At 40.4% G+C, this 15,709-nt stretch overlaps 1 protein-coding gene across 4 annotated transcripts in view; it reads right to left on the bottom strand.

The window, feature by feature from the left end:
* The window catches only part of glcci1a (glucocorticoid induced 1a), a 48,103-nt gene that overhangs the window by 19,108 nt on the left and 13,286 nt on the right, over positions 1-15,709 (bottom strand). For all 4 annotated transcript variants that reach the window (XM_038724714.1, XM_038724712.1, XM_038724715.1 and 1 more), the window contains exon 2: positions 12,335-12,486. In XM_038724714.1, the coding sequence (XP_038580642.1) occupies positions 12,335-12,486 (152 nt within the window). The remainder of the gene's footprint in view (positions 1-12,334; positions 12,487-15,709) is intronic.

Raw genomic sequence — 15,709 nt, 5'->3', positions numbered from 1 at the left:
GTGCGTGTGAGTGCATACGGAGTGCAGCAGAGAAGGGGACAGGTGAACTACTCGAGTTCACGACTACTTGTTATGTTCCATAAAGCTGTAATTCAACACAAGTGATGTTCTGTCAGGAGATGCAGTTACTTAAACTAACAATAAGAAAAGTATAAATCTGGTAAGATGGGGTCACGGTGAATATTTTACAAGCACAGACCTGGTAAAGCAAGGATTAACACACCTGCTTTAGTATAAGCATTAATAATGTGTAAATTGTTAAGCTATGATTTGTGGAGAAGTCCGCTAGCCGCTAGGCTAATTTCTGCAGTGTAAAATGCCATAGGCTTGAGCTAATAATTCCTAGCAAGTTGTAGCAGTTATTATCCTGTCACGTTAGCTCCAGCTGAACTTCACAGCCTGCTGAGAGGGAGATTGGGCTTTGGGTAAGGGAAAGGGTGCGGTGGATTTATAACACAAGACACATCTGAGGCTCAGTGCAAAACAACATGCGGCACAACAATCGTTTCATTTTGATTAAAATCGTATTTGACTACAGAGCTGCAGGCAGCACATATTCGCGCAGCACATCCTCTCGCTCCCTCTCCCTCATGAACATAGCTTCACAAATCTGTCCAACACAACAAAGTCAGAGACCCAGCTTAAAAAAGTTATTAGCAAGCATGTAAGGAGCCTAGCTAATAAGGAGAGCTAAGTTAATGTTAGAATACAGCTGGGTTTTTGAGGCTAACACGCTGTATATAGCTGGTAGTCAATCTTCACTGCACGCCCCCCCTAGGCACTACTCAAGTACAAGTACCTCAACGTTGTACCAAGTACAGCACTTGAATAAATGTACTTATTTACTTTCCACCATTAAATACATGGTACAATAAGGGCTGCCCAACGTGTCAGATGTTCACATTGTGTATGTTAAAGTTCTATCCATTTTAATCTAACATTAACCATCTTGAATTGCACCAGTCTTGGAAACTGTGATGTGAATATTTGGGTACTCACTAAGGTATACAGGACTGACTCAGGGCGGCTAGCTGGCTCAGGGAATCTCGCAGTGAATGTATCGATCACGTCTATGAGAGGAATGGATAAAAAAAACTTGGAACTCCGAGGTCTTGGTTTGCGTTTTGTTGGACAGATTTAACTTTGTTCTGTCTGTCTCTACCTGTCGGGGAGCTAACGCTACCTAGCCAGCTGTCTGCAGATATCACGCTGCAATCTTGTCAATACAAGCAGAAGTTTCAGATGAAGTAGTGAGAGACATTCAGTCTCTGTTCAAAAAGATTATTAAGGTGGATACTGTTATTAGTTGAAGCATCTGGTACAGTTCATAGCAGCCTTATAATGTTTCAATATACATAATGTTTTGATTTGTTTTAATTGTTGCTCAACTGTATTTTAGCCTATAACCTGTACTTTTACAATTTTCCATTGAAAAATAAATAGTATTGTGGCTGCCTTCTGAAATGTAGAAGAAATTAAGTTCCCAGGATAAATTCTGTGAAGTGCCTAATGCAGTATTGTAGGGATGCAAATCTTGATTTTATAATCAATTAATACATCGATTACTTTGTCAAAGGTAAAAAATATATATTTTTAAATGTGCATCACAACTTCCTAAAGCCCGAGTACCCATTCATTATCTATCCATGAGCTATAGTGGTCGACCGATATGGGTTTTTTAATGGTCGATGCTGACATTTAGCGAGCAGGGCAGCCTGTGGCCGATATATATAATGCCGATATCAAAACAAAGAAAAGTCATGTATAATATTCCATGCAGAGTACAATCTAATATACATTGTCATCTTAGCCAGTGATGTGTTGTTTTACATGGATTTTTATATTATACATTTTATATATACATATATACTGTATACACATATTACATTGGGTTATGCTGTAGTAATTTCAGAACAGTTTGTCAGAAGTGACATTATTCAGCTGCATTATTCTCTACAGTATCACAATATATATTTCACACTAGCCAGGAATGGTGTCGGCCTCGTGAATCCTCATGAAAAGTATCGGCCAATGTCAATGTCAAAATGCCAGATATTGGCCGAATGATTAATCTATCACTTATATGCCGGGGAGGGTGTTGCAGCAAATCCCGGCAGACATTGGGCGGGAGGCAGGTACACCTTTACACAGGTCTTCTTCTTTGTGTCACTTCAAGAGTTAATGATGAACTGACAAGCTAAGAGCAAAGGGGTCATCTGGTTTTTGAAGCTCCAAAGATGTGTAGGTGGTAAATGTCACACAAGCTGGAAGAAACAGGATGTGTGTGGGGACATCTGAGGCTGAACCGCATGAGAGCATCACGGGGCAGGAAGGTGTGGGCATAAATTAAGGTCAATAATGACACAGAACATTACTACTATGGCATAAGAAATAAAACGATAGCAATATGTTACAGTCAGAGCTAAAGCCATGGACTGGAAGTGGATACAGTGTTCCCACACAGACAGAAAGGCCCACAACAGATGATCCAGCGTGGCCTGTGAACAGTATGATAAACTGATATCTGCTTTATCCTCCCTAACATGTCCTGTGCTGGTAGATTTGTGCTGACTCATCCACTCTTCAGGCTCACGTGAAAAAACAAACCAAGACATCTGAAGAATTCACTTTGTACTTTGTACTGTAACTGAATAATTGACAAATTCTTCAACAACAAAAACAGAAAAAAATAAAGAAAAGAAGTTAGTATAAAAGCAGATTGATGAAGGTGTGGCCAATCACTTTGCACAATCAAGATCTGACCTCATTTTCAAATTTCACACTGAGAGGGATCAGATTTAGAGCAGCTCTGCAGTCACAACCTACAGTCTTAATAATCTGTGTTTTGTTCATCGTGAGTAGACCTGTCCTGGACCAGTTGCTATTTTTTTCTTTTTTATAATTTGTTGCAAACTTATTTTCCTCATCTACTAATGTATGTGATAACTACAATAAGAAATTTTACTCGTAACATGCAGAAACAAAAAAAAGGAAAGTGGCTTCAAGTGACGATAGCGGCATGGAGGTAATTAACGTTAAGTCTCCCAATCCAGCACTGGCTAATGTAGCCTCATCGAAACATTTAGGCTCTGCTGGATGGTATCAGAAAAGCTTGAATCTCAAATGTTGACATACCGCCTAAAGACATACAGAAATACTTCTAAAGAAAAGGAGCTGCTGGATAACCACACTAGCCAATAGGAAGTGGCTGCTGCAATAAACAAACCTCAAAATAATAAAGCCAAGTATTTCCCATACGTTGATTTATTTGTGGCGGTCCGCCACAATATCAACGCTAACTAGGCTTGTTCCGATTGGCGATTGGATCGGCTGAAGGGATGATGAGCGACTGGTTTTTCATGCTTCAGTATCAACGCTGACCGGCACATATACTATTAAATAGGAGTAAAATCATAATTCATTGTGGAGCTGCCCGCAGCGCCTCTGCTTGCACGCTCTTTCTCTCTCTCACAAACAGAAACAGAGTGTAAACTCTAAGACTAACTATCTATTTTCATAACACAACGCTGTAAATGTCAGAGACCCACCTTCAAATACGTTATAAGCAAGCGTGTAAGGAGTCTAGCCAATAAGGACAACTATGTTACCATTAGAATACAGCTGGGTTGTCGAGGTCAGGATGCTGTATATAGCTGCTGTTCAATATCAATTGCCCAGAGTTACCCGGTAATTCTGTGGGAAACACTGCACTGTGCGTTTACAGATGATTCTGATGGTTTCTCTTAAAGCTAATGAGCCACTTCCATGCTGGCAGTTCACTGGCATGCTGCAATGTAACACCGCCCCCCTGGCGATCAGATCACCAATCACTGATCTCAACTAGCCAAGATCACCCAACTGGCCGCCACGAATTGATTTTCAATTGTTTTTTTAGTAGGCCTGATTAAAATCGTATTTGATTGCAGCGCTGTGCGGAGTGCATATATTCGCTCAGCACCCTCTCACTTGCTCCCTCTCATGAACAGGGTTACACAAATTTGTCCAACAACGCTGTCAATGTCGGAGACCCACCTTAAAAAATGTTATTAGCAAGCATGTAAGGAGTCTAGAGATAGCTAAAGATAGCTATGTTAACGTTACAATACAGCTGGATTGTCAAGCTAGCATGCTGTCCATGTCTGCTAGTCATTATTGACTGTCCCCCTTAGTGTCTGCAGACCAGACAAAGTTTTATACAAGGATATAATTCTTGCTATAATATCAGAGATGGGACGCTGCTCACCGCTGGCACGACCCTCCATGTACAAAGGCTGAGTCCTTGCTGCAGCGGCCCTCTCTTTCTCCTACGTTTCCAGTCTCTCAACTGTCCTGTCCTAAATAAAGCTACAAAAATTAAAGAAATATCTTTAAGAATAAATATATATTTTAGAGATGCACTGATTGCATTTTTCCTGCCTGATATTTATTATTTGTTTGGGATTTGTATATTTGTATATTCAGGGTTCATACACATTTTGTCAAATTCCATGACTTTTCCATGACTTTTCACCGAACGTAAGAAAAAGAGCAGGCATATGATTTGTAAGAATAATGCTATTTAGCCACCTTTAGTGGCCATAGTACCTCCGCATTTCCCTGGTAATGTGTATTTTCTAGCTAGCTAATGACGCAACTAACTGCCACAGGTAACTCATGTAGACTCCATGCATACGAGAACGTAGGGTATGTGGAAAAGTCTCACCAGAGCCTTCCATATGCAGAAGGGTTTTTTTGTCAGCTAATGACAAATCAATACATATCAATGGCATTAGTCAGGCGTGTGATTGGCACAGCAGGACACCAGTGGTCCTCTCCCAAGAACATTTGATGTTATTTGACTTAAAACTGCACCACTAACTACATAATTTCTGTTAAGAATTGGTGACAATTAAAAATAAATCAATAATTCATATAAACGGCTTTTGTTTTAACAACTCACAACTAGCTTAACAGGCTGTAACAACAACAAAGCAGGTGGAAAATTTACTTTACTACTTTCACCCTTCACTTCACCTGCTTCACTGCCTCCACCGTGGCCCCTCTGCTGACCACTGTGTGTGTTTGTGTGTGTCTGTGTCCGAGCTGAGCTTGAGGAGAGGACAGAGCAGCTAGTACAACAATATTTCAATTTTTTTTACAGATCTGCATGATTCACGTGGGTTCATTTCATCCGGTTGCAAAATCCAGATAAATCCCATCCCTTAGTGTTATTGAAAAGAATTTCCATGACTTTTCCAAAACTTTTGGGATTTAATTTTTTCCCCAAACTTTTCCAGGCCTGGAAAAATACATTTTCAAATGCCATGACTTTTCCAGGTATATCATGACAGTATGAACCCTGTATATTTTATTTAAAAAATACATTATCCTATTTCTAGTAGGTTATTTCTTATCTCAGTCGACCAAAAAACACTACTCACGCTGTGGATATTTTTACCCAAGATTTTGTTTTCACAGTAGTAGGTGAGCCGCGTGTGGAGGAGGCTTGTTGTTTATTACTGATTGAGACCAAGGTGGTACTGAATGACATGGGCACCAACAGCTGTGTTCATATTGCTTTACCTGGTCCAATGCATGTAAAATATCCACTGTGTCCACGACCTGTAACATAACACCAGGTAACATCTTTCTCTCTGTGTTTCTCTGCAAACTGCTAAAAGTGGTCCCTAAAGATAGCCTACTGTGGCAACCATTAATAAACCTGGGCTGCCGCTGTGCACATGATGTGAAACACCGTGCAGTGCAGCACGTGTGTCAATGTGACAAAGCAAATAATCGGATATGTAACGTTGATCTGCCCTGGTCACCGGTCATTAGGGATGTGTATCGCTACAGCCCGGTATCGAGTAGAACCCGAAACGTCTCTAGTCAAACCAGTACTTCAATGATAACTAGGCCTACGTTTTGTAACCAGATCGCAGCAAAAAATTACTATTTGTATGGTTTTACTTGCAGCCAAATACCAAACAACACACCGAAAGAAAGAGAAGGGCACGCCTTTTTTCGCCTTATGTGCCTGCACCATAGACTGTATAAAAAGGTGTGCATGTGCGGAGCCCTAGCGTGATTTTAACAGTCGTTCACCTTCAGCTGCGGTCTCAGCCATGTTTGTCACTGTTGCAAGTTTATCACTACCAGCTTTTCTTTCCCTTGGTTTCATCTTCTGGTATCATTTCTCTTTACATTTTTATTTGCTCTTCACATCACTTGTCACTGATCGATCGCTGCATTCCATCACGTCAATTAAAGGCTTTTGTGGCGCAGCAGCGATCAGCTGATTTTACTCACGGAGCCTACTGCGTCCACTCGGATAAGTAGCATGCACGTAACTCAGAAGAGAGCTCGCGACTCGGTGGACTTCAGGTGTAAGAAAGGGAATTTGTGAGCAGATGATAGCGAGGTAGAGGATAAAGAGAGCCACGTGCATAATAATGTCATTTGTGGAGCTTTTTTGTTCACCGCGGCTCTGTCTGACTGAAGTCAAGCCAGCCTCCACTTCGAAAACAACAGTCAAGCCAGCCCTCGCGCTGTTTTGCGATGCATATTTTTTCTAGGCATTACGGTAACATCTTGTCGCAGCACATTTCAAAATAAAAGTGAGCTTCTGCTGAACATAATGCAATTGATGTGGCAGAAAAGATTGAATAAATAAATAAATGCTTAAGACACCACAAGTATCTAAAGAAAATATTACATTCTCACAGAAAGCTTACTACATTCAGCCAAGATTCGTACTCATGTAAAAAGAAAACCTTCTGTTTCCACTGACTCATTTATCAGAGCAATCTGATGTAGTTATTTGAAATTACAGCCCTTGAAAATGTCTAATCTTTTACTGAATTTGCTGATTTCAGATGGATGTTAAAAGAAAACGTCCTGTTTCCACTGACTCATTTCACTTCACAGTGACAGCAGACCACCTCAGGGAGACCCTCTGTCAATATCAGAGCAATCTGATGTAGGTTTTTAAAGTTACAGCCCTTGAAAGTGTGTAATATTTTCACTATTTGCCAAGATTCAAATTGACGTAAAAAGGAGACTTCCTGTTTCCACTGACTCATTTCACTTCACAGTGACAGCAGACCACCTCAGGGAGACCCTGACCACCAGAGAATAACAGTCAGCAGTCTCATGTCCATTTTCTAAATGACAAACACAGATACACCACATTATTTTCCAGATATATATACACATGTATGTGTATAGACAAAATATTAAACATCTTTATAAAATAAAAGTAGGCTATGTGTATATATTACAAAAAAATATGTAATTGTTCAGAATGTGCATATGTGTGTATCTTGGATCATTTCACCATTACTTCCTTGTCCATACAAGCTTTATTGGTGGGATGCTCAGATGTATTACAGGCACACAGAGCAATTCCACTTTGATTTTCTCGCTTTCTTCAGGTCTCTGGTGTCCATAGCAAGGCACTGCTCATGGAACCACCTTTCACACATTTCACATTGGATCTACAAAGGACAAGGTTAAAACTTCAAAGATGATTGTCAGGGTACTCTCACAACATAAGACCTTTTTCAACAAATGAAGAAAACAACATAGTCCCAGTCTCTGTTTACACACACACACACACACACACACACACACACACACACACACACACACACACACACACACACACACACACACACACACACCTCTGCTCATACTAGATTTCCATTTCTACAATAAACAAGTCACAAGAACAAAGACTATGACAGTGTCATTGGATTGGACAGATTACCAACATCATTAATTTTTCTAACTGGACAAACTGTGGAGGTGGACAGCCACAAAAGAATCATCCTGATAATTCATTCATTTTAATAGACCCCTTTCTGTCTTTCATCTTGGTCAGCTGGTTGTTCTGTTGTTCGTTTCTAAGCTTCTGTAGGCATAGCCTTCAGGTTCCCTGCTTTTACTACCGTGTTACATTATAGGTCTACTGTTTTTTAATTAAAGGTTATTTCATCTGTATACCTCCAAGGATGTCAACATATGTGACAATAATATATCAGCGTTACAAACATTGAATTACATTTTGACTGAGACACTTTCATAGGTTTAGAGAAAAGGTACAAGGTTGTTTATTAGTCATTTTACAGCACTAGGCTACATAACAAAATTAAATTTGTAGTTCATTCATGATACACACCCAACATATATTTAGGCCTATATTAAAATATGGTAATATATTAATTAAAATAAATCAATATATAGGCTACAATTAGGCTATTTATATAGGCTACATAAATAGCCTACATACACGTATACATCCATCTTGACTGCGTTTGAGCACCAAGAGTAATCGATGTAAGAACACCTCCTCGGAGTCTTGCACTGATAGCTTTAATTTGGCCCATGGGCTGCCTCTTGCCGTCCACTGCTGTATGTGAATCAAATGTGAGACCACATTTTGAACAAAAAGCGCAGGTTGGCTTCACATTGGCCCCTGTGAAAGGGCACTAAACTAGAGTTGTTAAAAGTTGAAACAGGAAGTTTCCTTTTTACGTCAATTTGAATCTTGGCGAATAGTGAAAATATTACACACTTTCAAGGGCTGTTATATTAAAACCAAAAAACCTGATCTGTATTGGATTTGGACCACATATGAAAGTGGCTGTTCACACTAGGGCTGGGCGATGTCTACAAAATTTCCATCGGATGATGGCTACAATGAAACATTGGGATGGACATCACTTGGTAAAAAACTAATCCTATTATGTTACAAGTCGCCGTGGATATTTTACAAGCATGAACAGTGAACAGGTTGTTTGACAGTCTACGTCATTAACAAGCCGGCATGCATTGCACCTGCTGCCATGATAATGGATCATGGGTGGAAAACTCTGCAAAAAAGAAAGAGAAAGTGGAGCAGACAGGGAGTGAGAGAGACAGAGACAGGCGGGGCAAGCCGGAGTGTTTACCTGAGGTGTAGGTGTGTGTGAGTGTGGGGAGACGAGAAGTCCGAAACAGGTGTTCAATAGGTATATTTAAAACTAATATTAATGTTCTTGGGGATTAAAACCTGCTTTCACAGGGTGGTGTAATGTAAAACATCATGGGGGGGGGTGTAAAGCAGCACAAAATATCATTATATGCTGATGATATCACTCTACCTATGTAATCCTGTTAACCGAGTTCTTGAGCTTATTGACATGTCCTCTACGTTCTTTGGATACAAGATTTACTAGGGCTGCATGACTTGGAGAAAAAGTCATATTGCGAGTATTGTGGACAATATTGCGAATTGCGATTGCAATTTGATTATAATGGAACAAATGGTACTATGAGTCTACTTGTTTAAAGAGGTGGTATTATGCTCATTTTCAGGTTCATTAATTAATTAGGGGTTGTACCAGAACAGCATTGCATGGTTTAATTTTCACAAAACACCATATTTTTCTCATACTGCACATTGCTGCAGCTCCTCTTTTCACCCTGTGTTGTACGCTCCGCTCTTGAGCTACAGAGTGATGCATCTTACTTGTACAAAATCTTTGTTGGGAGTTGCACATGCGCAGTTCCCAGGTAAGGACTACTAGCCAATCAGAAGCAGAGAAGGGCGGGTCGTAAGAAACAAGGTAGTGTGATCCAAATCAAAGCCCCTTCAGACTGCGACCGTAACCTAGCAGATGGTAGAAGTTACTTACAAGTCCACAACCACACAACATCATTGTTCCACATCTTACCATTAGGACTGAACGTTGAACTGGTGCTGGTGCCGAAAAATGCTACCATACATGTAAAACATAAAACTTTCTGTTGCTGGCCTCTGTCTGGTGCAGCAATGATGATGCAGTGAATAGTGAATATTCTCTCTGACCAATCAGCAGTCTGTCGTGTTTTCACGTTACATTTTAGTATCCCTCAGCTCGCTTGGAACCTCGACGGAGGTGAGGTGATACGAAAAAAAGTACCTGGAAGCAGGTACAGGTGCAACTTTTCTACAATAGAAAAACCAAAACAGGCGAGTTGAGCCAAAGGGCCTCCGCTCAGACTAGCTTGGTTAGAGGGTGTGCCTGACCCCGCTAGCTGCTCGGCAAGCTTTATGACACGTTTTCATTGTGATGTCACAAGTAAAGGAAGTGAAGGGCTGGACTACAAACGAGCTGTTTTCAAGCAGTTCAGAGCAGAGCTTTCTGTGGGAGATGGGAACTCCCTTTGGGCTGGACTTTGGGCTTTTTCACTTTGCAAACCTATTACATGCACAAAAAAGAGATATAACTCAATAAAGGAGAGGGGAAAAGACAAAAAGCAGAATACCACCTCTTTAATTATCAAGGAAAATGCATAAAATACTGACATTTTGAAATGTGTATTTCTCAACAAAGTTAAACAATAAACAATATTTATAAATATTTGTAAAACAGATTGGCACACTGGTCTCTATCCAGAACCTGGAGGAGGAACTGTACATGAGTTTATTAAATAAAGAGTATAATGTTTAGTTAATAGTTTACTGTTAGTATAACAATAATATATTAAATATACATTCATTAGAATTTCATATAATAGTATAGGCTACTTTTTTTACCACCAGTTGAATATTAAATCCAGTTACAGCTGTTTCATTTCTGTGGGGGTTTTTTATTCATTAAATCGTTGTGCAAGCGAAAGGCTCTACATCGGTCTCTAATTTGTTAATGCAAAAGTACTAACTTGTCAATAATAATATTGTTGACATTTATGGTCACGGTGGTTACGGTAGGTTGTTGTCTTAAAGGTTACTCGCACACTGCTCATGCTTATCTGTTTTTAGAGGCCCATGCGAGAGCCCATTGTGGGCGGAGATAATGAGCAGACCGCAGCGCACACAATAGAGTGTCACACAATACAGTATCACACAATCTTTTTCCGTTTTATGAGCTCGCACACTTTTTGCGGTTATGTAATTGCACATGACGACATCACGATTGCGATTAGATTAATCGTGCAGCCCTAAGATTAACTACTCAAAATCTGAGACAAGGTCTCCCTCCAAGCAGGATCCACTGATGCTTCTCCTATTGGATGGTCTCTATCAGGGTTTATTTAGCCATCCACATTATCCCTGATTTGTATAAGGCCAATTTTACTCCTTTAATCCAGCGTCTATAGCGGGAACTAAAATGTTCTACTACGCTTATTATATCCATTTCATATGGTCCCTATATCATGATCACGTACTGAAAAGCATGATCAGAGTTGAATAGTGTTAGCCAGTTAAATAGAAGCATTAGGAGATCTAGACCACGTGTTTGGGTAGTTAATTATGGTACCGATGTCAAGTCCATGTATCCTACAATAAACGGCCACATACTGCATCAACTGCTCAATTCAGAATTGGAATAATGAAATAGCCCTGCCTACATTTCACCAAAATGCCACATGACGTAACCTCCGCAGGGGAGTCGATACAGCATGACACATGAAGGCACAAGGGGGAGTCAAGGTTATTATCGTTAACGATGATGAACGAAATAACGAACACTAGATGTGAAAAAACATTGTCATTAACTGAAATAAAAATAAAAACGAGGCTTTACAAAAAGACAATAACTAACTAAAACTGTATTGCAGGTTTGCAAAACTAACTAAAATGAAAGAGAAAATGTCCTTAGTTTTCATTTATTTATTTATTGATTGATTTTATAGGACCTAATAAGCCTACATTTCGAGAGGACATGAAGCCGGGGGAACTGACTTTGCGGGGCAGTTGGTCTGGCCGGACCTATGCGCCAGACCGGCGGTTCCGCATGAAGAGCTGGCACGCTGCGTGTCCGTCAAGAGAGCCCAGGTTCAGGGCGGCGTCTGGCTGCAGTGTAGCAGGTGGCGACTGTTGTTACGAGGAGAGCTCCATGTAACGTTAGGCTAACTTAGACAACTTACAAAATAATACGAATGCAGCAACTGTATAGATATGTTTTGTTTAGTTCGGGTTGCAGGTAGTCACTGTCTTGGTGGTTTCTTCTCCTTGTTTTGTTCTGTTCTGATGGTCTGGCTTAGTGCTCATCCTGCGTGTGGGATAAACTTGCCCTTTGCCCAATGACTGTGAGCTCCCCTAGCACTGGGTTAATGTGTCTGCTGGTCATTATATTCACTGGATGTCAGCTAGTGTGCGTTTATGGGCTCATTGATATGCTTAATGTTTGGGCCCCTACACTTGTATTTTGATGTTTGGCATCATCCAGCGACAAAGACTAAAACTAACACTGAAACTAATAAAAAACTAAACTAAACTAGCAAACGTTAAAAACTAATTAAAGCTAAACTGAAATTGAAAACAAAAACTCAAAATGGAATGAAAATAAAAACTATAATAAGCTTGGGGGGAGTGGGTTGTGCTTACCTGTGTGGATTTATCTTTCATACAAGATGGATAGCGCACATGGGGGTCACAAGGCCACTGCCCAGTGAGGTAGGGCCCAGTGATAGTGCCCAGGGAGGAAGTCCACCAAATGGCCCCTGAGCTCCGCACCTGCTGGGAGTTTGCCCTTTCAACTGCACAGATAAAAAGAGAAGACAGAGAGAGAGCAACATTAGCTCAATGTAATAATAGAATATAATAGAATTATCACCTCAATCTACACTAGGGCTGAACAATTTTGAAAAAAACATCTAATAGTGATTATTTTGACCGCCATATGATTTGCAGAATAATCATTTTTACATAATTATTCTGATTACCTGTGGAAAAGCTCTGATGAACCCACTGTGAACTGACCACAGACAGAGATAGCACTAGCTTGCGAGTAAAGTCGAACGCTCTGTAAGCCAAGGCCCCTCTCCACCGGCTTCAACACTCTGTGGTGGTGAGCTGTCATTGTTCACGAATTATCATCAGCAGATCAGTCTTACGATGGAGCATTACTGGCATTTGTGTTATTTTTTTTTTCCTAAATTGACCAATATTTTTTTGTGTGTTTTCCCTGCTGTACCAAAAACGTACAGAACTGTGACCCTAAAACTGAGGTACATCCCGAGCCGTGACTTTTGCGTACCATTATATCCGTACAGGCTTGTGTTTTCACAGACAATGCATCTGTCTGTACAGTATTGTGTGTATCTCAGAGTAAGTAGCAGTAATATTTACACCCTGAGAGCGTACACACAGTAGCGATCATGTAAAAAGAATGTTAAATGTTCATTAAATGTCCACATCTGATTAGCCACTGTTAAAGAGAATAGATCTGTTGCTCTAGTACCCTTTGAGTCCTTCAACAAAAATGTTATCTCATTGCACTTTTCATATAGGAGGGTTTTTTGGCTTGGTTTTCAGGACAGGATCGGTCAGGATCTAATGTTAATTAATGTTCTGCGTTCTTCTACACATCCAAAAGGTCTCTTACACAGTCCAGCTTCAAACAGTGAAGCTGTTTGGAGTAAAGCAGCCGTCCTCCTGTTTGATCCTGAGCTCCATCAGAAAAAGCCAAATTCTGGAGTTTCCTCTCTCCTGTCAAATTTATAACTACAGATTTTAGTTTTGCTGCTTAAATGTCACATGACATTTGCTGTGACATTTCTTTAAAATTACTGACAGCAGCCTCTAATCATGGGGGCAGTGTCCTTGGGCAAGATACTGGACACCAAATTGCTTCCAACGTCTGTTCCATCAGTGTGTGTGGATGCAGTTGGCAACTTAGCATCTGCCTCAGTGTGTGAATGTGTGTGAAAGGGTGAAGGTGACAAAGTGTAAAGGGCTTCCAATCCACGCATCACTTACAGCAAATCATCCATTTTTTCTCCCATCGCATAGGCCCTTTCACGCTCAGGGGTCTCTATTGCCCATATCATAGATCTGGCTCCAATTATTGGTTCTTTTTAAAGAAAACACATTATTTAAAAAAGGAATACATTCAGAGCAGGATAAGAATTGCATCCATCCTTCGTCAACCGCTTATCCTGTGTACAGGGTTGCGGGGGGGTGCTGGAGCCAATCCCAGCTTACACTGGGGCGAAAGGCGTACACCCTGGACAGGTCGCCAGTCCATCGCAGGGCCAGGATTAGAATTACATTTTTTAAATATGACTAAATGTTTCTAGAAGCAAAGTTTATGACACCCGGGTCGGCATTCATTAAGCTCCAACAATTGCCCAACTCTTCTGTCAAAATAAACACAAGTACAGTTCCAGTCACAGACCGCATTGTCTGTGGACAATGTTTTATAATAGGCTCATTGTTGCACTCTGATGGCAAATAACGGCCACATCTACCAATCCTATGCGTGCTCACACAATACATCATGCGGCCAATGTTCTTGTTGTAATCTTCTTGGCTTCTGGTCCAACAACAGAGAATCCTATTTAACAAGGTAGAGGGCTGGGTGACTTGCTATAAACCTCCAGGATTACAGGTACAGTCAAGAGACTAAATTAGACTTGCTCATGATCTTCCAAATATGTTAAGCAGCTCAACAAGGTACCAAAGAGTTGTATCGCAGGAAGAAAATCTCTCTTCCTTTTTTTTGGTCACGCTGTCTTTCTTCTAGTAGCCCCTCTTCAGGACTTTACTAGACCAGTACTTCAGTTAATCTACTAAAACTATGCAGCACATCGCACCCTGGCCACCATAGACATGATATTGGTTAAATCAACTAAGCAAATAAACCGCCATAAGGAACAGGCTGAGTATCTGAGGCTAGAAAAAATATTTTTCCCTCATTTACATTTATGGATATGTTACAGAGCAGTTGTTCTTTCTAAGTGGCACTAAAAGTTCAAAGAGGTCAGAGTTATGACTTGAGACAGTTGTAATAAAAGCGTTCACTGATTTGAATCTTTACTGGGGATCTCCCAGTGCAGTGATTCCACATAGGTCTCCCTATGTGGAAAATCCAAAATACTGTGGAATGTGCCAAAATGTTTTCCCTAGTATTAAATTTTTTTTTATTATATATTAACCATTTTTTAACAGCATTTTGGGCAAATGAACAGAAAAAAACTATACTGTTGTGTTTTGGTGTCATTTACGCTCTGTGTTTCACCGAGATTGGGGCTTAGCACCTCCTGCGCACACACGCAGGCATGCACGCACACACATGAAAAAGAATCTGAGAACAAATAAAACAGGTTTCATAAGGCCCTATTGGTATTGCTGGCAGCAGGCGGTTAATTCCTTTCACCTTGTATCCAAGGTGTAAATTATCCCTGATTACATAGGCTGTAGGGACACACGTGTGGTTACGGCACAGTGGGGTGAATCAAAGTCAACAGGATTTGGTTGCCTTTTGCATGAGAGGAAAACGTCTTCAAGCAAACCTCACCTAAGGCAAACAAACTCAACTAAATTTAGGGATGCACCGAATGTTGCAATGAAATTAAAATAGCAACAATACCACATTCAGTGTTCATTGTGCCTAATATGTAAAAAGACTGAATAAATTTTAGCGAACAATTATGTTGACATGCCAGCAGTGTGGGAGCATTTTAAAGTGTCTGAGAAAGACAGAAAATTTGCCATTTGCAGACACTGTTCTGCTGAACTGTCTCCCAGCACATCCACTCCATCTGTGGCTGACTTCTTAAAAAAGGCAACAAACGGTCTGAGCAGCTTTGAGTGTTTCTGTCACTCATTTGTGAGAAGGCGATTAAGCTAGCCGTACCTACATTTGGAGTGCACACGTATTCAAGCCTTTATGGTAAATCTACTGAAACAGACCAGTGTGAGCTGACAAGCAGGTTAGAGTATAAAAATTATTACATGTGTACATTAAAAGTAAATGGA

Source organism: Micropterus salmoides, unplaced genomic scaffold (assembly GCF_014851395.1).
Source record: "Micropterus salmoides isolate LMB-PRFRI ecotype aquatic unplaced genomic scaffold, ASM1485139v1 Ms_hic_scaffold_17, whole genome shotgun sequence".
NCBI lineage: Eukaryota > Metazoa > Chordata > Actinopteri > Centrarchiformes > Centrarchidae > Micropterus > Micropterus salmoides.
The sequence above is the reverse complement of the archived record's forward strand: the minus strand, read 5'-3'. Positions and strand labels throughout refer to the sequence as shown.